The following is a 27,061-nucleotide window of genomic DNA, read 5'->3' on the forward strand; positions in this document are numbered from 1 at the left end:
ATTTTATTATTTATATCCTACCGATCTGACTAGGTTTCCCCAGCCACTGTTGGCGGCTTAAAGCATATCTTTTAAAATAATAATAATCAAGCATTAAAAACCTCCCAATACAGGGCTGCCTTCATTTCTCTTCTAAAAGTTATGTAATTCTTTATCTCCTTGACATCTGAAGGGAGGGCATTCCACAGGGAGGGTGCCACTACCGAGAAGGCCCTCTGCCTGGTTCCAATGGGATGATGAAAGCAAAGGGCTCTGGGTATAGACATAGTAATTCAATTCAATATTAAAATCCATCTGTATTATTTGGAAACATGAAAAAGAAAAAGGAAAGGAGGCAACACAGCTGAAAACCTATTAAAATAGAGAAAAGGTCTCAAGCACTGATTAGTATTATACGGTGAAATAGTATTAAATATATGCATGCACAAAATCGAAACAGACTTTCTAGCACATCCATTAAAAAAACCCATATGTATACTTTTCTGGGCACATAACATAAAATTTGGCTAAAATTTAGCATAAAAACATGCTACAGGCACACAAGGTCTACCCATTCCAATGAAACGTGTCTTGCAGCTTGCAGCTCATTCACCATGTTCACCACAAGGTGGCATGGAAACATAAACAGAATCACTTCAGAGTACTGGAATTCCACCAGGTGTCAACCAAGAGAAAACAGGAATGATTTTTTTCTACCAAATACTTCTATGTAACTGAAGTCCTCAACTTTTGCAGTCTATTCATAAGCATGTTTACTCAGCAATGGGCACTGAGAGTTCAGTGAAACTTACTTCCTGGCACGTATGCTTAGAACTGCAGCTCTAAAGTACTTGGTTACTTGTGAGTAACTTCCTCATGAAATGTTGAGTTCGGCTCAAAGCCATGCTGCAATCTGAGCTGCAATTCTGAGACAGCCCAAGAAGTTTCAGCAGAAATGCATATGCTCAAAACAAAATATGTGAACTGTATTTATAAACTCAGGAAATGCTGAGTTCATCCAGCCCTTAAAAGTACAATGAGAAGCAAATAATTTGAGAACAAAATGCCAGAACTTTTGAACAGCTAATATACTGTACCGTGATTACACCAAAAACTATATACTCCTTGTGACTAAAAGCTTTGCTTGCAAAATACCTGAAGAGGCCAATGACAAGTACGAATGTTAGTGAAAGCAATGCTCTATTATCCTATTAATGGTTTGAAGGCTGTGATCCTGTACACACTTGCCAGGAATTAAATCTCATTTAAGTCTAACAGGGCAGATGCATATACAGTACATAGTAGAAACCAACCAAAGTGAATCGACTCTTGTTTTTCATGCAGCATATCTTTGTCAAACAAATTAATAAAATTGTATCAAATCAATTGCTTTATAGCCAATACAGCATTTTCTTAAAAGATAGCACAAGGCAGATAAATTCTAACAGCAGCAATGCAAATCACAGACGATTGGGCTTTGATAGCATAGGTCTCAATAAGAAAATCACCTTGGGGGCTTTTAAGAATTCTGTCTTCGTATAGCAAACCTGCTACAGTAATATATGCAAGTGGGTTTTAGATGTCCAGGCCCTTAGCATAGATTTCCAAACATATCTTCTTTTTCAAACAATCTAGAACTAATGCAAGGCAAAGCGGAGCAATCTCCCCAACTGCGGAGATTTCTGCCTCCCTCTGAGAAGATCCTAGTTCCGTCACTGCTTCCATTTAGTGCTATTCCTGATATACCGTGGTGTTTTTTTTTATAAAAAAAAGAATTTCGCTTCTTTGTAATGCAGGTTGCCCAGCAGAGCCATTGCAAGACAGCTGCCCCCCGTCTTCCCCCATCACATCACTACCTAGCAGGAAACGCTATGAGGTTTCTAAGCTGGCCTCGGCTGTTTGGAGGAGCTCTAACCGGCAAGGCCCATTCTCCTCTGACCATTTCTTGCTTCTACAGCCTAGGAAAGCAATGCATTCCTCTTCTAACGGCCGTAAACAGCTGCTCTCGCTGCAAAGGCAGCTTTCATTGCACGCGAAAGGGAAGAAGGCTGCCTTGCACGCAGCCGAGCGCGCGGCTCTGCCTCTGTTACCACCTACTGTATAAGGGGAGAAGCGCCGCGCCTGCGCGCTGGGGTTGTTTTTCACAAAGCTCCTTAAAGAGAGCAGGCAGCGGCCAGTACCTTGTCTTTGTAAGGAGACCACAGAGCTGGAGAGCAGCTGTGCGCGGCGTCTCGCCTTGCTTACTTTTTAAGCAACCCGATGAAGTGCTCGTAGGGAACACGCTGATCCTGCCCGCAGCCTTTTTTCGCAGGGCAGAGGAGCTGATCAGTGTGTCAAGCGGAGATCGCATTTTTATATGAGATCTTGACTTTTTTCTCTCTTCCCCGTCCTTTTTTCTTACAGTATATTTTTATAGACTTTTGTTATATTGAACAAAAAAACTCAACATGGTGCTGGGGAAGGTGAAGAGTTTGACAATAAGCTTTGACTGTCTTAATGACAGCAACGTCCCCGTCTATTCTAGCGGGGATACAGTCTCAGGAAGGGTGAATTTAGAAGTGACTGGGGAAATTAGAGTCAAATCGCTTAAAATCCATGCAAGAGGACATGCAAAAGTACGCTGGACTGAATCTAGAAATGCTGGCTCCAATACTGCCTACACACAGAATTACACTGAAGAAGTAGAATATTTTAACCATAAAGATATCTTAATTGGACACGAAAGAGGTAAGTCTGAATTTTTAACTGATTACTCTGAAATGACGGGTTGTTTGGGTGTCTCTTTTTTCTCGGAAGGCAAATTTCTTTTGATCACTGCAGTCTGATCCCTAGAACGCTTGCTCAGAAGTAAGCCTCACTGAATGAAATGGAACTTGCTCTCCTGTAAGTGTTTAGGAGCACCGCGTCAGATGCATAGCTATTTAAAGCCATAGAATGTGTAAGGAAGCAAATAGGGTGATTCTCCCCCCCCCCCCAAAAAAAAAATCTGGGTCCATCTATAAAGTGGCTCCAGATAAGACTTTTCTCCAACTCTAGCGTGCTCCTTAAGAGACCCTATCCACTTCATAATTAAAAAGAAATTTAATGTGGGGTGGGGGATTTTGCATCAACCTACCGAAACCTAAATGATCCCCATTTATTGTTTTGCTAGTGCCACCAGTTCGGGGTTTCGAGCTGGCAAGGGATGTCGCCTTCAGGATGGAGAATTGTTAGCAAGAGAAAGGGTTCCCTGCGGTTTATTTTGACACTTGCTTTCAGCACCCCACGTGTAGGTCCACGTTCCCTTTCCCTTAAGCTTGGAAAAGTTGGGAAATTAGCCTTGTTCTTGTATAACGCTTCTACCAACGAGGCATATGTAAAAGCTATGTTGGGGGCGAGGGTGGAGAACCCTCATGTAGGCGAATCCATTATTGAATTAGGGCATCATTTCGAAGTTGGGGGCTTCTGCAGTCCATGCAATGGACTATGTCATTGCGAAGAATTCTACAATGAGAGCCACGTAGATTTGGAAAACGGGGATCAACCTCGTCGAGAGGTCAATTGGTCTTTGCATTGTTAATCTATTGTTCCAAATGGCATCAGTGTGAAAGTATAGGAGACTCTAAGGTTGTTTTTCTGAAGTTTCCACCCTTTGTTAGAAGCGGTTCAATCCTGTTTGGGACCAGTACTGAAGAGAAGGGAGGGGGTGCTCCTTCTCCTCACAGCAGATTGGTTCTACGCGTCAGGTGGTGGCGATGACTTAATTCCTAGCACAAGAAAATGTTAAAACTGGTTATGTAATTTTGCCTTGCGCTTTCTTTCATATATGCATACATACATAACTACATACATACATATATGCAGTAGATTTGTTGCAGATACGAGAATTTTGTAGAAGGCTCAGATCGAGTGTCTTGCTTTTTTTTTAATGCACTAGGAAGTTGCACAGTATATACTGTATTGCTTGCAAAGGATGGGCGGGGGGTGAGACCTATTAATCAGGGAAGTGAAGGAATTTTGTGCAGTCTTAAAACTGCATACTTTAATTCAGTTGGTGTGCAAAAGTGCATAGCCTACCCCCGGCAATGGGAATCTTAAAACGCTACTGCCCAGTAACAGATATGCAAAAGGGGGAGAAACACCCAAGCCACGCACGCGCAAATAACCCATGCAGCTTTATGAGAGGATGGGCTGCAAGCGAAAGAAGTGACTCTTTTCAGTGCCTTTTTCCAGAAAGCAGAACTGAGCTTGCACCTGTTATTGCGTGGCTGCGTCCTAGGACCCCAACCGCCCGTGGGTGTATGTGTGTGTGCTTTCGAGTAGTTGAACCTATGGAGAGGTCCTTGGCTGAGCACATTCAACCTTCTCCACTACCGCCACAAGCAGCGAGTGGCCTGCTTGGCTGGTGAGCCCCGCGCCCTCTGCCCTCTCCCCTCGCGCCAGCACCAAGTCAAGCTGGCCGAGGGAGTTTCAATGACTTAGCCGCGGAAGGCAAAAACCCTGCTCAGCCTAGTGTGCTCGCGGAAGGAAGCCCCGCCCAGCACCCGCACCGTCATTGGCCCGCCGGGGTTTGTTAGCCTGTTGCTAAGGTAATGCCTGGTCTTGATTGGGAGGCGGGTGAGCCCGAGAGGGCGGGGGGAGGAGCGGCGAGAGGAGGCGGGGCTCGCGTTTCCGGATCTCGCCAGTGTCTTGCAAGGCGGGCGGATGGGCTTTTGGGTGCCTGTCTTCTCGGTCGCGGGTTGTCCGCTCCGGGCTCCCCTTTGTCCCGCCGCAACTGCTTTGTGTCCGACCCTGCATGGTTTGACTTAGCTGGCCAGCACGTGTGGAATTGCATACACGCGCCCTGCAGTTCCAAGGGGCGCCTTTGCTCGCTCGCACCTGCTGTTCACCTCGCGAGACGGGCTCCAGGCTTCTCCAGTGCTTTTTGTGTGTGGGTGAAAGTTGCATACTGAAACCCCCCCTCGGGGGAATTAAGTTCAGACCCATTAAAACAATGGGGGGGGTCATCCCCCGGATTCTTTAGCGGGGTCTTTCTAGTCCCTCGGGCGCATGAAAGGGCGCATCGGATTGCGGGCCGACCGACGATCTGCAGAGCTCCTTGTTGCCACGTCTTAACAGCCGCTGATGCTTTGAAATAAAGGGGGTGGGAGGTATTGAACATGTGGATTCCATCAGCGTCGGGCTGTGGTGGCGGATGTGGATGTGCGCGCCGTCACGTACTGTTACAACCAAAGTCCACTCTTGTCCACAAATCAGCAGTGGTGTGAAACCTAAGGAACATGGCCGAATCTTTTGTGTGTGTGTGTATAACAAGTTTAAGCCTTGCTTAAATGACATGCCAGTTGGGGTTTGGCCTCTAAATGCAGCCATTGGAAGCCTGCGTGAATTGGCAATCTCTACACCCTGCATGCATGTATCTGTTGGAGAAATATCATGTTGGCTGGCTACAGCCTTAAACCGCGTAGAACCGGGATTTCCCCAAGAAACACTAGCATAAACCTGCCCCTTACAGGGGAGCCGGATCGTCCACGAAGTTCGGTATCGCCGGCACGGGCGGGCAGCAGCCCTTCCCAGCGATTGAATGTGTGCAACCATGTCAATACGTGGTGTGCCAGTTCTACCCTAAGAATGTGCAGGTGCCCAGGTTAGCACCCGTGTCCCCCAGAAAGGCTGCGGACCTAAAATTGGAGACAGATTCCTTATTCTAAAGATAAGGCAATCATCCTCCCCCCCATTACAGAACTTCGCCCTACAGGGCAACGCAAGCAGCTTTCGTTTATTTGAGGCAAAGGTATATTTTATTTGCAAGGGGGTTGCGCGCGTCCCGCTTAACTGCAGCCTTTGCATTTAGCAGACCTAACAGTTCCCTGGATGCAGCTTTGCAGAAGTGAACCCCGTTTTCTCTCTCTCCCTGCCCAGCCACCCCCCCCCAACACCATTCTTCTGCATTTTGCTTTAATTGTGGCGAAGCGGCCACAGCCTTTTGTCACGTTTCCACCGGTTAGCCGGAAAGGGCATTGCTGAGCCACGCCATGCCATGCCCAAGCATCGGGAACCGGAAGCCGAAGAAGGGAAAAAGAAGCGGCTGTTCTTCTCTCCCTCAGCCTCCCTTCCCCCTCCCCCTTCCATGACGCCTACGACGAAGCAAGTTCGGTTGAGGGGTGCGGAGCCGCTGAGCAAATAGGCTGGCTCGGGAAGCGCAATGTATACTGTGTATGCATATGAGCTGCTGGCTGGCTGGGACTCTGCTCGCACCGGTTTAGGCCGGTCCTCTCCTGCTCGAGTCTAGTCTGTGATTGACAGCTCAGCACTTGTTTACCACAGCTCGGCTGCTGCTGCTGCTCTTGCTGAGGCTGAAGGGAAACTGCTGAGCTGGCAGAAAGGGGGAGGAAAAAAAGAAGGAAAAGGGGGAAGATTCTAAAAACAAAAGCACCAGTGGAAAAAAAATTAACATATATATTTAAAAACCACGTACACTAACACGAATCACACGAAAGCTTTACTTTCAGGAAAAACACACACAATAATAGCCCACCGTTTGTACATTCTGAAGACGCCAGGGAGTTTTAACTTGCATTTAGATTTAGTACATTTAGTATGTATTGCCTGTACGTAATGGCATTCTTAGTTCCTTTACGGTTCTCTGTATAATAATCTTTTGAGCCTGGAGGGTGTGGGCTGGCAGGCAAACAAGCTGTCCTTTGTCATGCAATGACTTTTGTGCCCTCCGCCCCCCACTGAATTTCAAGGGCACCAGTCAGAAGGCATGGCTAACTGATTTGCACCTTTAGATTCGGTGCTTGATCACCCTTTTCATATATTGCCACAAACCTTAACAATATAGTATTAACCCAAATTTCCCTCTCCGCATCTTGAGAGATATGCAGCCCTTTTTCTAGTTTTCTTCCTTCATATTTAAGGTATCCAGGAATTCGAAGGGCAAGGAAGGTCACCTTTAAAAGGAACATTGCCTTCTCCTGCCTGTGTACTTCATCTCGTCAGCTAGATTCAGTCCAAAAGCAGCTTTTGAGATATTTCCAATTACTGTGTGGTATTGTCAATGTCAATTTCTGACACTTTAAAAGTGTCCTTAAAAGGACGAAGAAAGTTTTATGTTTGAATGGCTTTCAGCAACACCCTTATTCTCAAAATGCCTTATTTGGAAATAATTATATTGACTGACCAGATGATAAGCTAAATACGGTACTTGCTATTAAATCAGTATTATTATTTTTAATATTGCCTGCTAAGCATTCATCGGTAAGCAATAAAAAATGTAGCAGGCACATTGGTGCATAGAAAATTAAATACAACCTTACCTGCAAGGACCTCGCAGCAGCCTGAATTTAGGCACAGGGGAAGATAACAGAAGAAAGAGATGAATATTGCTGAAGTAAAAGTAGCTGCTGAATTTAAATATATTCAAAGAATTGTTATTAATATAACAATTTGAAACTAAAATTCATATTGGGAATTAATCACAGTCCAGTTACTATAATTGAAAGCTATTCAGGTCAATGGAACAACAAAACTGAGGGTGGTGTTTTCAGTTTTGCCCCCTCCTCACTAATAATGCTTACAGTGATCCTCTCTGTGCAAATCCTGTATAATATATTAAGATATGTGTACAATATTTACAGGTGGAATAGCATATTGGGTTTTTCCCTCCTAGATGATGACAATTCCGAAGAAGGCCTCCACATCATTCATTCAGGACGGCACGAATATGCATTTAGCTTTGAGCTTCCACAGACGTAAGTATATGTGCTACTTGGGTTGTGTCACAGACTGGCAAAGAGCATACTGGCAACAAATCAATAGTCCTAAAACTCATAGGTTGAGATGGGGCAGAGGGAAGAAAAAACCCTTTTCAATGGTCATGGAGATTGCACTAGAAAATGCTGCAAGGGCATTGTCCTGATCAACTATTAAGAGGCTGCTTTAATTCATAATAGCAAAATAATGGAGAAAAAATATGGACCAACTATTGCTCACTGGTCAGTAATTCCCTTTTAAATCCTGTTGCTCACCCAAGATACTCCTATTTGCTCAGCTCATGACCTATTTGGTTTGCTACAAATGGGATAAAGGATTGATCACTAGTCCTTTTAGAGCTGCTGGCATGACTTCCACGTCAAATTAAGGGTGTACAGCATTGTATAGCTTGTTGTTTCAGTTGAACATGTTGAAACATAACAGCCAGGAAGACATAAATCAGAACAAAGCAGGATAAAATATGAGTGTTGAGGAAATGTTCAATGAAGGCAGTGGCTCGGCGTTTGTAAGATAGTGATTATATAAAGAAAGCTAGAATTAGAGGGATAGAAGAAGAAAATATATAGGTCAAAGGAAGGTTTGACTACAAAGGAATTCCTACAAAGGAATTAGTAGCATTAAAGTGTTTTAAAAATAGGAAATTGGGAGGAAGGTCTGAAAATACATTTTAAGATTATGAGTTCAAATACTAGAAGAGAGGGAGGGAGTGATATATATGCACTTCAGTGGCTTAAACATTATGAAATTATAGATAGATATACATAGAAAGTAACTGGAGGAAACCAGGAAGGATGGAAAGCTGAGAGAATGAGATTTTCGTAAAGGAAATTGGAATAATAACCATGTTTGTAAGCCTTGCAGCAAAACGGTGCAGTCACTGCTTTTGTGTTGCATATTGAAAGCTCATGCAGAGCCTTCTTTTGAGTGTCTGCAGTTTTCTAGCCTACCGGTATGTGGCATTTGCAGGTGCTTAACATCCTACGGGGTACCTTTCCAAAGATGCAATGTGACAAAATTTAGTTACTCCAGTTAGAAGGCTACTTTTAAAAAGTATGTTTTTGGAGTATAATTAATGTACAAGGAAATATATATGTTAATTGATGAAACTTACGAGGGAGAAAGGATCTGTATGAAATTCTCAGACAGAACTACTTATGCAGGGCAACCTGTAGAAATGTACCTTGCAAACTTAGATGAGAAAAGGTTAGTTGACCTCTTTGTAGGTTGCAGAACTGGCATGGGAATAATGAGGAGACACCAAAGCCATCAATTCAACCTCTAATAGTAGCGATTCTTTTTTAGTGAGCCTGTTTCTTAGTAGCATAGATAAGAGTATATTAGCTGAAAATAATGTATAATTTTATCATTTTAATTCTGGTATTCTAGTTGCATTCTTAATACCAAGAAATTTAATGATGTCGTTCTGGCTCTAACAGAACTCCTGTATGCCTCTATTAAAGTTTCAGAGTATACAGATGGATGCTGGGTTTTCCCCTGGAAGTTCTGAAAAGCAGCTTTTCAAATACAAGCATAAAGTGGTTAAATAAAATAATTTTGTATCTTCTCATGCCTGAGAACATACCTGTAACTATTAAGGAACAGCCAAGCACTACAGGAATTGAAGGAGCATTTCCTACATTCATTGACACTGACCTTGAAAACATATATTGAACTGAAATACTTACTGACTTTAATACAGCAGAGGTTTGGGTCTTTCTGGAAGTCAACTATTTCAAAGCAGTTTCTTGGCCTCATTTAGCTACTGCCTGTATAACCTACACCCTAGAATTAAAAAGTGATTCCTTGTGAGAATAAAGAAACACCGACTGCTACCAAATGAGGTTAAGGTGGAACACTTGGATTTAAATTTGTTGTGCTCCAATTCAATTGGAGCGAGTTGTGTTTATATCCAAGTACTTCAGCTTAACTGGGTTGTGGGTTGGATTAATGTTTCCTTGTAGCATTCTACAGTGCAATTTCGGTACAAATATGGTTTTATTCTGTATATCTGCTCAGCAATTAATCTTAACTACAGAGATATTTCTCCCAAACTAATTGAACATCAAATTCCTACAAATTATCCTTAATTACATACTATGATGCATTAACAGTACAGTACAACTTATTATTACCCACTGTATACTTAAGCTAGACAACAACAGAAATAAAGACTCATTCAGCTTTGACCTTTGTGTCCTGAACAGACCACTTGCTACCTCATTTGAAGGCAGACATGGCAGTGTGCGCTATTGGGTGAAAGCAGAATTGCACAGGCCTTGGCTTCTACCAGTAAAATTAAAGAAGGAATTTACAGTCTTTGAACATATAGATATCAACACTCCTTCATTACTGGTAAGAATTGACAGAATTACTCATTCTTTGTTTTTGGCATAAAAAACAGCAACACATGGTCCGTGAAATATCAAAACGTGTAACAATAATTGTTAAAGTACAGTGAAATACTTTTAAAGTATAAGACTATAATGACCCAGTAAGTGGTAACATTGTTATAATAATTTAATCAAGTATTTTTAAGCTGCTTGTTTTTAAAGTAATTGTATTTTAACTGTTCTAATAAAAATTAACTTCTATATGGAACAGTTGTATTTCTGCAAGAAACTTCAGCTTGAGAATGTTGCAGCTTGATCAAGCAATGAAAAAAAAAACCAAACCAATTGTACTGCCGTGCATTATTCATTATTCTACTACTGATAATTTACCTATCAAATGGGGAGAAATGATCATACTTCTGTATGTTATCATAAAAATCTTATTTTGATAAATGTTTTGACATTTTAATAAGATTATTTCAATCTGACCTGAACTATTTTATTATCTCCTGGTTTTTAATTAAATATGTGAAAATGGAACACGTAAAGAAAAGTCCATTGAAACAGGGTTCTTTTTGCTTATGGCTGAAAGGTCATTTTATCTGGGAGGACATAGGACTTGTATCTAAAACCCACCAAAATCAACACGAATATTTCTATAGATTTTTGTGGGTTTGGACAAGGAATTGTTTTCATATGGGGTGGGGGAACAAGAATATAATTACTTTTGTGTACCTTCCTGACAAGAAATGAATGTTGGTATCTGAAATAAAGAGGGATGTGAGACATCACTTCATGCAATAAATGTTCAGAAGGCAACACACTCTATTAAATGTTTCAAGAATTTCAGACTTAAGGCATGCATACCTGGAAGTAATTCATACTGAAATTGGGAAAGCTTTTGGAATTCGGGTATATGGCTTCAGTCAATTTGGGCTTACTACAATAGGTTTTTTTTTAAAAAAACAGGCATTCTAAACACATAGAATGTCTATCTGGCTTATATTCTAAGATCATGAACCAAAACTTACTTATTTGAAAGTAAGTTTCATTTCATACAGTAAGTTCATTTCTAGATACTATTTGGTAAGCATTACAACCATTTAGCCTGACTGCATGCATGTTTGAGTGGAAGGAAGTCTCAATTAACTGAGTTAAGTGAAGCTTATTTCCAGGTGTGCATAAAATCTGGCTTTAAGTTCATTTAGACTTTGAGCCTTAGCAAATGTGTTGATGGGTACTTAAAATACTTGGGGCACCTGCCCATAACATAAATGCATAGAGTGCCTCTGGGCATATAAGATGTCAAGGGGCTGGGGGAATCTTACCATCACTGCACTTTGCAGTGTACTCAGCCACCCTGCCTTCAAAGTTGTTTTTAAAAATACATATTTTAAAAGGTGAGGTGGAGGAGAACGAAACAGTGCAAAAGACCTGGTGCTTACCTCTGGGCCTAAACCTGAGGTTTAAGAACAAGAACTTGAGAGCATAATTACATTGTGGATCTGACTTTAAGATGCAGTCTGTTGCATTTTTTTCATATTTAGATTGCACTCTGAAGTATATTTACTTGGCAGCAGATCTCATTTAAACCAGTGTCCAAATAAGCATGGTTACGATCATCCCTCCTATTATATTCAGCAGGATTAATGTAGAAACCTAAGAAGCTGCTGTATACCAAAGCAGTACAATAGTCCAAGTATTGTCTATACTAGGGGTGGGGAACCTCCAGATGTTGTTGAACTCCAGCCCCAACAGCCCCAGCCAGCAAGACCCAACAATCAGGGATGATGGGAGTTGTAGTCGAACATCATCTGAAGGGCCACTCACTGGTCTGTGGACTGCAGCCCCCCAACCAAGGTTTCAGACAAACGTTTTTCCCAGTCCTACTTGAATATATCTGGCATTAAGCCTTTTAATGTATGTTACATACTCAACCATTAAGCTTACCCAGTACACTTAGTCTTAAGTGCAAGTATACTGATTTAAGGAGTGAGAAAATTGATAGGTGTTTTTTCTTGTTTGTATTTTCCTATGAACCCATTTCCTCTTTTGGATTAACAATGTTGGAAGCAGATTTAATGTAAGCTCGCCTAATTTACCCACACAGTTACTTTGCTCACATAATGGGTGTATAAGGGAGACAAGGAATCATTGTTCTGTGACATTTGGACACTTCCAGACATTAGCTTTCTTCTGCAGTTGTAATGGTAACAGGCACATTGACATGATAGCCAGACAGGTGTCAATTCTACCCAAAACTGTGCTGATCATTGCTCATCCAGATGCACTAGCAAAATCAGCATGGGAGGGAACAGCAACTGTTGTGCAAAAACTGCAACTATAGGTTCAAACCCTCATGATAACAGATACCGCTTTAATAGGGTACTCTCTTTCATATCTGGGTTTGTAGTTGCCTTCACTGAAAAGCTGCTGTCTGGAAGCAACCCTGTGAATATACAGAGCCGTGTTATTTCCACAGAGCTAAAAATGTAAATGTTTAATATCTTTATTCTGTTTTTCTTTCAGTCACCCCAAGCAGGCACAAAAGAAAAGACTCTCTGTTGCTGGTTTTGTACCTCAGGCCCAATATCCTTAAGTGCCAAAATCGAAAGGAAGGGCTATACCCCAGGTATGTAACATGAGTTCTTTTTGAAATGGGTGGATGTGGCTTTCTGAGTGGGCTTCCTGGGTTAAGCAAAACAGAATATCCTACCAACTAATGCATACATTAGTTTTGCATCTTTACTGTCTAGGGGCATAATTCAGATCATTTGCAACAAGTGTGTTTTTCCATTTATTTGAATGGGATGGAGGTTCTACATGCTCCCATAATCTTTTTGGGGTTGATCCTAGAATTCTTCCCATTGAAACTGTTGAATGTTCTTAGCATTGCTAGACTAAGCAAGAATAAAAAAAATCCTTCCATTAGCACCTTAGAGACCAACTAAGTTTGTCATTGGTATGAGCTTTTGTGTGCATGCATACTCCTTCAGATACCAGCTGTATCTGTATTCTTCAGATATTACCAGCTGTAATGTTTGAATTTTAAGTCGAGTTGTCTTCCTTTCATCTAACGTATCTGTTCTTTGTTTCGTTGAAGGTGAATCAATTCAGATCTTCGCAGAGATTGAGAACTGTTCCTCCCGGATGGTGGTGCCAAAAGCTGCCATTTATCAAACACAGGCATTCTATGCGAAAGGGAAAATGAAGGAAGTAAAGCAGCTTGTTGCCAACTTGCGTGGGGAATCCCTGTCGTCGGGGAAGACAGAAACCTGGAATGGCAAGCAGTTAAAAATTCCACCCGTCTCTCCCTCTATCCTTGATTGCAGTATAATCCGTGTGGAATATTCTCTAATGGTAGGAACTTAATGTAACCTTTAGCTATTCAATGCTCTAATACATATATTCATGGTGGATGTATAGTTTCAGCTTTTCATAAATTTGTGTTGCTTATCTTCTAGGTATACGTGGATATTCCAGGTGCAATGGACTTATTTCTTAATTTACCACTTGTCATTGGTACTATCCCTTTACACCCGTTTGGCAGCAGAACTTCAAGTGTGAGCAGCCAGTGTAGCATGAACATGAATTGGCTTGGTCTGACACTGCCTGAAAGACCAGAAGGTAATTTGACCACATAGATTCTATATTGTTCATTGGTGTATTCTTACATGAGCACTTTATTCTCTTAGTATCTTATTAATACAAACCTTGATCATCCTGTTGCACGCTGGTGGAATTATCTGCTAGGAATCAGCACAATATCATTCTGATAGCAAGAAACTCAGGCCTGTTCTCCCCTGGAAAAAAAATTGGGGGCTGAGCTACCATAAGGTCTGTTGAATTGTACTGATTTAGAAGAGGCTTACTAATCAACAGATATGAAAGATACAACATAGTTTCTTTTTTGGCCTTCTTGATCTGTAGTCCCGAAGGCTTCTTGTAGATAAAACCTTAATCACTTGAATTATGTTATCACTTATTGGTATTTCTCACGTAACATTCAAGAGGTGACAATGTCTCACTAGCTTCCTCCTCTGAGAACGCACAAAAACAGTTTGAGCATGCATGTAGTTTCCTGTGCATGATGGTAAACCTGCTTTAGCATCCAGTCATAAGTTTACCAAAACTGTCCAATAAAATTAGAGCAAAAAGACCAGCTGTTGAGCCTTTCTTATATCTACCTTGTGCAAATCACAATAACTAAAGTTTAATATATTTGTCATGTTATATATCTTGACATGCATAAGAACACTGTTCGAACTGCGTGTAATTTTCCCTTCAGCACCTCCTAGCTATGCAGAAGTGGTCACAGAGGAGCAGAGACAGTCCAGCCTAGCACCTGTAGCTGCTTGCGATGACTTTGAAAGAGCACTTCAAGGACCATTATTCGCCTATATCCAGGAGTTCCGATTTCTGCCTCCTCCACTCTATTCTGAGGTAAGGTTACAAGTACATAGCAAAGTCTGCATTCCTTTTTAAAATAAGACTATGTTTTGCATGTGCTGTTCTTCCTAGAATATCCCCCTGAACATATCATGACCAAGACCATGCAATCTATACTTCATCCTAGGTGGTGTTACTCTGCCTGCTTGGACTAGACAGTTACTTATGTCTGAGTAGTCATTAGCTCATGCAGACTATTTCAGCTTACTGGATTCCTTCTCGTTCTCCTATATTAGATTAATATATTATTGGCAAATGTCTGCTGCAGTGCATCTTTTATACAGCAATAACTGGCTGAATACTTAAATTTGGAAATACATCTTTCACTAGAAACAGGCAAAGTAATTCATTACAGTTTAAATGGTCAAGTAGTTTGGGCTGCAACTTACAGGTAAACATGCTCAAGACCAGGGTTGGCAAAGGTCCCTCAGACCTTGTGGTGGGCCGGTGAAGCAGCACCGGGGGGAGGGGAGCTGGAAGAAGAGGCGAAGGGGGCAGGTAGGCCCCAGCCCCAGCTGCTGCGCTTAACCTTTCCAGGGGCTGCTGCCGCTGCTGCTGCTTCTCATGGGTAGGCAGAGTGAGCTTGTCCGCTCCACTCACTGGCCCACAGGAGCACCAGGGCGGTGGCGAAGGGAAGGTGAGCAGCGTGAAAGGGCTGGCTCCAGAGAGGGGCTGCTTAAAATGGCACTCGGCCAGCTCAGCCTAGCCCCCTTCCTCCTCTAGGCAGGGTGGGAGAAGCCAGGAGGAGGGAGGGAGGAGGCGCCGCTGCAGTGTGGGTGAGGGAGGGGGGAATGGAATGGCGCCGGGGGGGGGATAGCGCCGCCCGAACGAACAGAATCCCCACCCCGATCTACAGACAGTCCGCGGGCTGGATCCTGAAGGCAACTGGGCCTGATCCAATCCGCGGACCTTAGTTTGCCAACCCCTGCTCAAGACTCTGCTGTTTTGATTTTAATTAGCAGGACTCTGTCATAATAATAGAAAATTAATGTTTAAGTACTTGACCATTACGCAGCAGCATATGATGATGTGTATGGTTTTTAAAAAAGTAGTTCAGTTTCCAACTCTGCCCAGATTGTTGTTGGTTATAACTTGCTCATCCAGTATAAATAAATGTGAACCAATGTGTTACACTACAAAAACAGATACATGAAATGTACCTACACTTCAGCTGATTTGTTCCTTTTTTAAAATCAATAAAATTATGCTGCTTTAAATGCAAGCTACCAAGTTTATTTTGTAATTAACTGCTTTAAATGTTTTCAACTGAAGGATGACTTTGCTATTCAGCATTCACACTGTGTTCAGTGTGGAAAGTGCGGATAGGATTGCAACATCAGCAGTCATGTCAATTATAGCTGTGTGTGGCTGTAACTGAGCACAGAGTGGTGTGCATCTGTTTTAGTTATGGTGGACTCCCATATAGCATTCTGTGGCTTGAAGTTCTCTGGATTGGCACATTCAGGCTCCTGATAAAATAAGGCACTTGAGTTGACAACTTGTTTTCTCATTCCTCTTCTGAACAACCTTCCAGGCTATTTCATACATTGTAAATGTGAAATATGCATTAACTGAAATCAACATAGCATCCTCTAAAAATGGATGCCAAACCAGAATAAATGTGCAAAATAGCACGGAAATTCTAAATGTTTTCAAATAAAATTATCATTTTTAGCATTCTTCATGATTAAGGCTCCTTTGTTCTAGAAAGGTGGTGTTGCTGTTTTTGTTTTAAAAAGCAACAACAAAGCATTAACTTTCTGTTCTCTCTCATTTGCTCAGATTGATCCAAACCCAGATCAGCCCTCAGATGACAGGCCATCCTGCCCCTCTCGCTGAAGGAATGCCTCATAAGAAGAGTTGACTTGGGTCTGAAATGTATTTTCGCCGTGTTGCGGATAAAGGTGTCCTACGGAGACAACACATTAAAAGGAAGTTCTTGCATAAAAGAAAAGGTGAAATACTGAAACAACCTGTGATTATGCTTTTGAAGCCTACAGCAAACATCATAGGACTGCTCATCATGCTTGAAGATCTGAGCTTTTCCTCCCTGTTGTATACTGGCACATACTAAGAGCAGCCTTAATAGCCTACACTCATGTGTCAAAACACTCACCGTGTTGCAAGAGGGACGACATCCTCTTTTGATTTGAAAATTTGCACATGCTCAATGCTTATGTTGTGCGGTTCGGTGTCACTACAGCTTTTTCTCATTTATGTTAGACTGTTGTTACCCCCTTCTTAACTTGTTTGTGGTCCGCACAACAAGGAGCAAAAGAAAGCTTTGAAAACTTTACGATGACAAATGCACTGACTTTTTTTATTTAGAAAAACAAACAATATAGTCTGGACTTTTCCTGCATATGCACATGCTCAGAATTGTCCTAATAAGACTGATCCATGTATCACTTCAGCTTGGATCCTGCTGTGGATTTATTATAAACATCAATGCCTTCAAGCCAATCCTTGCTGTATGTTTTGCAGCCTACTGTAGTAGATAAGCAACAGATACGCGAGGGGGAAATAACCGAAGAAAACCAATAGGAGTCTTCGTCAAGATTGTATACCTTCTTGATTCCTTTTAAGAATTTGTTGCCTTTCTACTATTACCGCAAAGAAGAATTTTGTTACAGACTGCCTAAAAATCACTTAATCTCAGGTGAACTCATCACTTGCCAAAACATTGAAATGCTATTTGTGTTTTGTGTTGCACTGTTTAATTTCTTTTTCCTTCCTGTTTTCGTTACTTTTTTGTTTGGTTTGGAAAGGGGGACTTGGAAAAGGGACATACACAAAGGAGCTCATCCTCATTTCTTATTATCTTTCCAAAACATGAGACATGATGAAGAAGGGCTTGGTCAAGTTACGGTGGGGGGTTTTTTGTAGATGAGCCACATAAGTTAGCACCCAACATCTGTCAGCCAAGAGTTACTAGAGAAAAGTTGTGTAGAATTCATACCGTGGTTCACATAGGAGTTTCTTGACCAGTGAGATGGGATGGGGAAAATGAATTTATTTTTATACGTAGTTATCCCATGACCACAAACTTGTGTAAAATATTTGTACTGAACTTTTAGTTGGGATGGGAGGGGTTCTTTTCTCAAACAAACTAAGTACTTTAAAGGATAGAAAGGGGGTCCTTTTGGAAAAGATTTCTCAAGGACTGCCACTCTCTCAAAGAGTGAAGAATTATACTAGTAAAATTAGTAACTAGAATTGCTTTGACGGCATAATTCAGAGTGTTGTTCAGCGCAGATTACAAAGAATAAACTGGTGGATGATGGGTGTGAGAGGCTCTAGACACAAATGCTAGTATTTCAGCATTAAATATATACTTGGACACACAACTGTCCTCTTCAGGAACAAGCTCACGACTGATTTTTATTTTATTTTTTAAACCAAAAGCAGCCTTCCTGATGTTCAGATTTACAGTAGTGTGGCTCTTGCAATAAGGCCCCATGCTGTATAACCATTGTTGAAGCTTCATAGCATAACAAACAGGACAGGCTTTTCCATAAGTGGCCTTTCAGAAAACATGGACAACAATTCATGTTTGAACACTAACAGGGTGGGGAAAAAACCCCAGTATAAAATGAGTCACGTTTTAAGTGATTCACTTAAGAGTTTGGCCTTCAGCAAGCAAACTTCATATACTGGGTAATAAGGAAACTGAGTGATGGAACTTTTTTTAACAATCGTGCTAAGCAATTTTGTGGATGTCCCTCTTCTACAGACAATTTTTGATGGGATAGTGACATAAATGGGCATTTGGTGGTTTTCTTCTTCCTTTTTCCTTCGCTGTTTCAACCAACTAGGGAACAATTGCTGTTATGCATAGCATTACATTTATCACAGTATGATGGAAATTTCCATATGAAGCAGGATTGACCAATATTGTAGTAATTGGCATTGCATCACGTTAATTTTGTGATCAGGTTTAAAGTTGTGAACACTATTAAATAAAAAATTGTTTTTATAAAAACAAAAATTGAACACATGTGGCATTACTGTTATTTTGATTTCATAAAATATTGGTCAATTTCTGGACATTGTAAAATATGAGGTTCTGAGCTGTAGTCCAGTCTTCAAAATCTCCCAATTTTTTTTTAAAAGGGAGAAATAAATAAAATCCAAAATGTTAGAAAAACAAGTGCAATATTTAATGTTTGCTTTATAGATTATATTCAATGGCTGTTTGTATTATATATATTTTCTTTTTTTTTCATTTTCTTTTTGTTTGGTGCTGAATATGTCCTTGTAGACTCTTGTTTCAAGACAACAATATGTGGAAAAGAATTAAATTTTTCCTATTGCTCTTCCTTGTGGATAATAAACCTTTTTTAAGAAAAACAACACATCAGCAGCTTTTAATTCAGTGATTTTATATGAAGAAACAAAAAGCAATTGTTTGTCATATTTGCATGTGTTTGATGCAAACACAGGTGCAGCAGTTGCATGCACAATGTTCACCGTAGGGTATTCGAGAACCCTGTGTCCATTCATTCATTCATCAACCCATTCATTCAAGTGAATAGGCATCACACCAGACTGTGATTGTGAATGGTAGGTGTGTGCACAACCTCACTTAAGCAATCTTGGAACGGGAATGAATTGTTGGTGTGGTGAGATGGGCTAGACCAGGCATCCCCAAACTGCAGCCCTCCAGATGTTTTGGCCTACGACTCCCATGATCCCTAGCTAGGTGGGGGGGGGGTATAAGTGCAAAAATGGAGTCTTGTTTATACTATTAAAAAACACACCACCAAATGAAGGAAATTGTGAAGCTGGCATACAAAGCTCTTACTATAATTTTGAAGGAAAATGTAACCAACCCACTTTAATTTCTTTAATTGCAATGCTTCAGCAGCCAGACATTTTTTTAGGGAGCGTTGTTCCTTTATTGTAAATGGAGCCTTACACTGCAAGTCTACATGTCTGCTTAGAAGTAAGTCCCACTGTATTCAGTAGAGCTTACTCTCAGGTAACTGGGTAAAGACTGTGCAGCCTTACACTGAAATCCTAAGGATTTTTACTCAGAACTGAGTCCTACAGAGTTCAAAAGGATTTAATCTCTGGTATCTTCCTGATCATTTTCAAAGTTTCCATTATTATTATTATTATTATTATTATTATTATTATTATTATTATTATATCCCACCTTTTTCCCTGACAGGGACTCAAGGCAGCTTACAAATTAATTTTTTATTTCATTTCATTTATCCGTTGAAGGTGTTGTGCATGATCCCTTCTCACACACATTTTTTCTTTACAACAACCCTGTGAGGTAGGTTAGGTGGAGAGGTAATTGGCTCAAGGTGACAGATGTATGGTGCTGTATATGTATATGACGTATATGTGCAATGAGATCTCACGCAGTAGAAGCTTCCTGGTGTAGAATAGAATGTCCCTATTTTCATTGGTGCAGGAGGCAGTGGAAGACAGGAGTGCCTGGCGTGCTCTGGTCCATGGGGTCACGTAGAGTCGGACACAACTAAACAACAATTTTCATTGGAGAAATGTGGGTTTGCAAGGTTGGCTTTTGTCTTTCTCATCCATCCATACTGGGAAGTGCTCTGATCTGCTGTCAGGACAGATTTCCAATATTTTTTGAGGACGCAAGCAGTTGTGTTTGAATTTGCTTGTATCCATTGACCTTAAAGCTGTTGCAGGGGCTTTCCAGATCATCATCTGACTCGGGGAGACAAATTCCGAGTTCCTGCTGAAAGACAACACCAGGATTCCTTGCCTGTATAGAAAACCCTGTGGTATCTTTCCAGCGAAGGGAGCTGGCTTTCATGGTCCATGTTCCAGTCACTTCGTAAGTGAGAGCTTGCACCACAGCACAGGTGTCTGCTGTTAGGGATACAAGACATTCCCAAAGCAACGTAGCTCAGCAACTCATCTGCTTCCCTTCAACCTTGTGACCTAAAAGAAACGAGTGAAGCTTTTTTATGACTGCACAGAAACCAGATCTTAAGTTGATGGCGAACAGGTCACTGACGCTTTACTCTTGCGCGCTTACAGTACGTTGAACTCAGTCAGGCTTCTTGCAAGCATGCTTAGGATTGCATAAGATCAGTGTGCTGAGATAGGAAAACTGTAAAATCTGGTCAAAGCAATCACTAGGAAACTGAAAATGTGAAGCATCTCCTACATCTCCTCTCCAGCCACATTTAGAACACCATGTACAGTTCAGATCTCTCCCATTTGAAAAGGGGGTATACTTGGAATACTAACGCAAAAGCCAGCTGCAAAATGGAAGAGATCATACTGGAAAAACCAAAAGCCTCCAGCCAGGTACTTAGAGACTTGATGAGAGTTCTCATTTGTTATTTTATTTATTTTTCCCTTTATCACCGAATCTGATAATTTTAAGAAGGAAAGTGCTCAAAATGTTTTAACTTTGAAAGTCTCAGAAGGTTGTTAATTCTTCTTACTGATAATCTCATAGTTTTATTATTATTACAGTATTTTGTAAACCGCTTTGAGGATTCCCCCCGCCCTTTTGTGTTATAAGAAAAATACTGCTCCCTTTCCCTTATGCCATGGGGTATCTATAAGACAGTGTATGAATTTTGTTAAATAAACAAATAAGCCTGGCCTTTTTAGTTTAGAACAACAACAAAGAAGAGGATCGAGTTTATCCAAAGGTGGTGGCAGCTTACCCCACTCTGAAATGCCCTATTTTGGGGGTTTTCCTTTTCCTGCACTATTGTGTTAGCCAGTATGCAGCAGGTTCTCAAAGCTTCAGCTTTCAATTAAATGGAATCCTTACAGTGGTTCCAGTAGCCAAGTTATGAAGTGTGTGTTCTTTCTCTACCGAGCTTAGAATTGGCTGGGCAGCTGTGCCTTTTCACAACTGTCTGACAAGCAGAAATTCTGCAGGTGAGGTTACACTGCAGATGTAATTCTGAGAAAAACTATCCCTGGTGATTTTCTGTTTGTCAAATAACTATCAGGGACATCTAGCCCCAACCAAGAAAAACAAGCAACTCAAAAGCTCATCAGAGAGAGGGAAAGGAAATGCACATGTTATTCCTGGGAGCCAATAGAACCTGGGCTGCAGTATTTGCATATCCTCCAAGTTTTTGGCAACCAATGTGAGCTGCTTGAAAAATTCTCACTACTGTACCTGTATTATTCAGATAGTAGCAACTCATGGCAGAACAAGCAGCAAACTAATTCTTTGGAAAAAAATACTGCTCAGGTTTCCTTTTTGTAAAGAATACATAGCCTGGGGAAATCTGAGAATAGTATCAAAGATTCTTTACAGAGACTATATATCTCCCTCACTCCAACCTTTAAATTCTGCAGAAAAGGAAAAAGCCGTTTTATTACATGCAAGGAGAGGGCAAAGATAACTTTCTAATCCCATTGCTTTTTATAGCTGCCTGGGAGTTTCGAAGAAGTCACACAGATTGTGGAAACCAGGCCTATTCAACACAACTCCCTTTCAGGAGGGGTTATCACACTTAGTTTACAGAACAAGGCTGTTTATGCAATTGGGGGGGGGGAGTACAGCAAAAATCTCCCCCATCTCAAAAGAACAATCTGCCTCTCTGTCTCCTAGAACAGCTTTGTAAAGTGAAAAATAAAAGCACTGGTGGCAGTACGTGTAATAATCAGCAGCTTATTATAAGATTCTACTTTGTTTATTAGTGACACAAAACATCATAGCTCATGCAAGTTCAAGCGAGGACTTCCTGGGATTGGACACAGCGCTCTATTTCTTTAGCCTTATAAGATGATGTTTTGTATCCCCCGCCTCATAGAGCTATCTAAATATGGTGGCATTTCTAGTAAGAGGTAACAAAACATTGTTCTGAGATTATCTGCAGAGGCGTGGAATTTCACCAAAGTACTAAAACAAAGCATGTTGGATATTGTGTGTGTGTTGAGTGTACTGTATTAATTTAATATGAGCTCTTGACTACCAGCAGGAACAATCATTCCTGCAAAGTGTATAAGTTTTAAAGTTTAGAAGCAAGGAGGATAAGAGAGATCACAACCTGCCTATAGCACCCAGTAAATGAACCCAGTAAAAAAGAATCTCTGAAGGAAGGTTAATGGGTTTAATTGGGCAATATAGCCAGAAAGAAACAGAAAATGCAACAGGTTTCATGAAGAAAAATCAATTTTTGTAGTGCAAGGAAATGACATCTCACATGTTAAAAGGCAACAGATGCCAGCTGTCAAGCTTCAATGTCACTCAAGAAGGCCAAAATTTTTTGCAAGGACAGTTACATAACAAGATAGGCCTTGGGTGTTAGAACTGCTTGCTCATTACTGCAGATTGAGCTCATTCAGCTATAATCTATACAACTTCCATATATAGAGATGATTTATGTACCACCCTTTGTGCAACCCCCAGGGTGGTTTACAACAAGACAGACAGAGCTTGGATGGTCATCTGTCATGGATGTTTTAGTTGATATTCCTGCATTGCAGGGGGTTGAACTAGATGACCCTTGGATCCCTTCCAATTCTAAGATTCTATTATCCTAAGCCCACAATTTATGCAGGGGTTACATTCCAGGGATCGTGCCTAAAGCCAAAATCAACACAAAGTCAACACACACTGGGTTTAATGGTGGAAAGGATTCCCCAAGTTATTTTTTTCCATAACTCCACCCACTTTCTGCCCCCTTTAAATGTTTTTATTGTTTTGCCATGTATATAAAGCGTGTGATTTGTGGGCTTACTGTATATAAAGAAGCATAAAATCAATAAAAACACAAACCATTAAAAACACTTAACAAATCACTGACTGAATAACAATTGTGGTGTCTACTTTATTAGTGTGTGTGTGTGTGTGTGTGCGCGCACGTGCATGTGTGAATTATATTATCCACATCAACACAATCCACAGGCAAGATGGAAAATGGAAGCAACAGCCATCACTTCCATACAACCTGTTTACTGGTCATGCATCCAATTTGTTGGCAGAAAGTGTGTGAGGTTTAGTTTGTGGGTGAGGTTGTGTGATGTTGCATCGAAGATCAAACAACTGTTATCCCACACTTTCCCATTGCTTTCCTTACTTGGAAAACCCTTATATTGGGGGAAAGTGGGTTTGTTGTGCAAGAGCACCAAATCAATAAAACTGTGCTGATACACATTTGCTGATATGAGATTAAGTCCCACCCCAAAATAGCCACCATTTCCCTATGAAGCCGTGTTGGCATTTCCTTGCGGTTATCAGAGCAGACTTGTGGTTAACACGTTGCTTGGGTAAAACAGGCTTGGTTGGGGGAGCAGCTGTCCTGAAGATCTCCTCACATATGATTTATATGGAAGGTGTGTCTGTGACATTACCCTACAAGCCACGTACAAGCAGGCAGGGAAAATGTCTCGCTGTGTCCTCACTGCCAGGGTCACATGTCTGTTTACTTAGATTGGCATTTGGTGACTTGGCCTGCTTGATAGTATTCACAGCTGATGTTTCGCTTTTCTAGGATCTGGTTGCTCCAAAAGGAAAGAGTGCTAAATCATTTCAGGTATTAAAATAAACCGCTGATAAGCTGGTAAACAAATGGAAAATTGAAACCCTTAAGTCTCGCATTTGTGTTTTCTGTTACCTTCAAAGATAGTCCACGTTAAGCTAACACTGCAGAATTTCACTTAAGTCCATATATATATATATATATATATATATATATATATATATATATATATATAATGGACAAGTGTTTGCTCTGCTCCTGAAATTACATGGTTCATAAAAATGGACCTGAAAAATGAAAACCATTTTCATAGATATCTTCATGATGCCATCAAGTTTTCTCTGTTTATTGCTGATGTGTGGTTCTTACACTTTTAAGAGTTTCACGGAGGTTCCCACTAAATTCCACTTATATGTTCGATGAGCGTAAAAAGAGGTGTGGCTTAGTAAAAAATATATATGAATGAAATCAACTTGAATTAAAAGCATGCAACTACAGGTATGAGTAGAAAGCAAGCTGGCACAGGGGCAGCAGGCCTTGAGGTACGGTATAATAGTGAAATTCATTATTCATGATCAGGACTCAGTTCCACGTTAAAACTGAATGCCAACCAAACGTCCACACCTGTGTTTGTTAAGCAGGAGGAGAAAATGCCTATGCCATGACAGGTGGGATGGCCAAAGTCATTTCCCCCTTTTCTGCTCCCTTTTGAAAAATAGTTTTGTCACGTGCGTAAGCTGAATGCACTTAAGTGCATAAGTTGTGGGCTTACTGTAGATAAAAATACATAAAAACAGCACAATCTATTAGAAACATAACAAAAAATCACCAACTGAATAACAATTGCAGGGATGTTTAATACACTGCAATGTCGGAGTGCATGTAGCAACTGTGTACACTGAGAAATAAGTGGCATGCAACCAACAGCTACTTCTGCTTTTAATTATACCTGCCGGCTTCAGAAATGGCATTTTCATATTGCATCTTGGGTCTGTTCAAATACTGTTGAAACGGGGGCTGGAAAGAAGCAGTTACATCATTGCAGGAGGAGAGGACAGAATGTGTTGCTGAATAGCACATGGTACTCCTGAGCCTGTTTTGGAGCGGGTCTTTTTTAATGTAATGTATTGCGCAGTCTAAAAGTCAGATCTCTGTGTTATCAGTTTGCAAGTTATGTTTCACTGTCTATGCAGGCTCAGGAATGTCTCATACAAACAGCTAACCCCCATCAACTCTCAGGTTCTAGTATTGCAAAATACTATCAGGCACTAATGGAGAGAATTATTGGCTATAAAGCAAATACCAGTGTGTGCCACGCAATGCCTGGACATAAGAGGAGAGAGAGACTGGATGCCCTTGTAAACACAATTCTCAAGCTTTTGATGCTTAACTAAGGGACAAACAGGCCCCTTTTTCAGGTCACACGTTATCTAGACCTAGTGGGCCATTGGGACTGAATGTCCACATTTCAAGATTTAGGTGGGTTAAGCAAGGAGCAGGGTAGCGGTTGTATGCAATCTCAATGTTGCCTTATAATTGGGAAGCTCATCTGTTGACCTCCTATTCAGTTCCAGACCAGAGTTTCTAAAGTGAGTGAGATGCTAACCGAGGGAGAAGCCCAATCACCGAGATGATGTCAGGGACTAGCTGGAAAAAGAAGAATGGTGGAAGGCCGCAGCTGGGGAACCCCCAAGGGAAACCCTAGAGGACGAAGGCTCAAAGCCAGGGGATTGGTGGTGGGATACTAAGAAGTCAAAGATTGGAAGGAGGGGCTGGATGAGGCAACATGGTTTAGTGAGCAGGAAGAGCCTATGACATGGAGCAGTTCAGACTCGGGGGCTGAAGCAGAGGAAGTGGGGTCAAGAGGCTGCTGGAGAATCCAGGAACTCTCCCTCTCCTGATGCGACAAGCTCCCCTCTTTTCCTGGTCTCCAAGAACACAGAGAATAATGAGGAGGGCAGAAGAGAGACTAGAGGTGTGTAGATGCAGTTTGAGACTGCTTGGGAAACATCTGGGAGAGGAGGAACCTTAGGAAGAGTGGAAAACAGGGACCTTCAGTTCTGGCAACTGCTCCATAGGGCCAGACCTGCTGGGAAGTGTTGCAGAGTTGCATGCTGTTTCCTTGAATGAAGAGTGAACTTCACTGACAATGGAGTCTTGCATGTTTCATGCTGACCTGTGTCCGACTCAAGCCCTGACAGATGAGCTTGCCAAATGAACACACTTTTCCTACAGTTCTAAGGTTTGGGGGCTGGAGAACCAAATGCAGTATGTCAACTCTTACCTTGCGTCAGGGGAAACAAACATTTTTGGGGACTGAGGGCCATTCTTGTCCTATGGTTAACCCCCTTTGGGGTACACATGTCAAAGTGGGTATAGGTAGCATTTAATTTCTGTTAAAGAAGAAATATGGGGGAGGTCTGGGAAGATTCATCATCAGGGCCGTCTTAAGCATATATGGCATCATAGTGCAAAGCTCCCTCTGGCAGCCCCCCCCCATTTTCCAGAGTTGTTGACCTTTTTTTAGGGAGGACAGCACTGCCGGCGGGGCTGGAGGAGGCGGGCAGCAGCTGGAGGGCGGCTCCTCCGGCGGGGAAGTGGTGGAGGCTGGATGTGGCGCCTCCCGGCTCAGCTGGCCGCTTCGTGCCACGGTGGCCACGGCAGACGGAGGCTCCGGGCATGGTGCTGCTTTGGCGTGGCATGGCAGAAGCGGGCGAGGGCAGTGAGCTGATGCCGGGAGGCGCCGCGTCCAGTCTCCGCCTCTTCCCTGGCGCCCTGCGCCACTAGCCTCTATGGGTAAGACACCCCTGTTCATAAACCACATTTGGGTATCACAGAAACCTAGCAGATGACCCACAGGAGTGGACAGAATAAAAAAAGCATATTATTGTGAAAACTTTTTTTTAATAAACATGTTTTGGGGAGCTACAGAAAACCTTTTGGCATCACAGTCAGTATTCTTTTTTTAAAAAAAAGTCTAAAACATTTATTTTTAATATAATTTTTAATGGACAAATGAGGGAGGAGGTTGGGGGACCAAATAAACCTTTTGGCATCACAGTGATCTACCTATGGGATCAGTCAGTAGAAAGAAACATTTTATTT

At 41.5% G+C, this 27,061-nt stretch overlaps 1 protein-coding gene across 3 annotated transcripts; it reads left to right on the forward strand.

Annotated features, from left to right (window-relative positions):
* The first annotated feature begins 2,162 nt into the window (after positions 1-2,162).
* On the forward strand, positions 2,163-18,863 carry ARRDC3 (arrestin domain containing 3). Of its 3 annotated transcripts, none has more exons than XR_015946238.1 (8): positions 2,163-2,706; positions 7,631-7,712; positions 9,939-10,086; positions 12,594-12,696; positions 13,168-13,424; positions 13,529-13,691; positions 14,318-14,507; positions 16,296-18,863. XR_015946238.1 is itself a non-coding variant. In XM_035099886.3 (8 exons), the coding sequence occupies exons 1-8, from the start codon at positions 2,427-2,429 to the stop codon at positions 16,350-16,352; spliced, it is 1,245 nt and encodes a 414-aa protein (XP_034955777.1). In that variant the 5' UTR covers positions 2,163-2,426; the 3' UTR covers positions 16,353-18,863. The 3 variants fall into 3 exon arrangements, 2 of the variants coding, with proteins under 2 accessions (XP_034955777.1, XP_034955778.1); XM_035099886.3 differs by having other exon boundaries at positions 14,353-14,507; XM_035099887.3 differs by lacking the exon at positions 9,939-10,086 and having other exon boundaries at positions 14,353-14,507.
* The last annotated feature ends 8,198 nt before the right edge of the window (positions 18,864-27,061 follow it).

This window comes from Zootoca vivipara, chromosome 10 (assembly GCF_965207765.1).
Source record: "Zootoca vivipara chromosome 10, rZooViv2.hap1.1, whole genome shotgun sequence".
NCBI classification, from domain to species: Eukaryota; Metazoa; Chordata; class Lepidosauria; order Squamata; family Lacertidae; genus Zootoca; species Zootoca vivipara.

Coding starts and splice junctions, on each gene's coding strand:
- ARRDC3 (XM_035099886.3), top strand. CDS start 2,427: ATGGTGCTGGGGAAGGTGAAGAGTTTGACAATAAGCTTTGACTGTCTT. Junction 12,697..13,167: donor AAGGAAGGGCTATACCCCAG/GTATGTAACATG, acceptor GTTTCGTTGAAG/GTGAATCAATTCAGATCTTC. Junction 14,508..16,295: donor CTCCTCCACTCTATTCTGAG/GTAAGGTTACAA, acceptor TCATTTGCTCAG/ATTGATCCAAACCCAGATCA.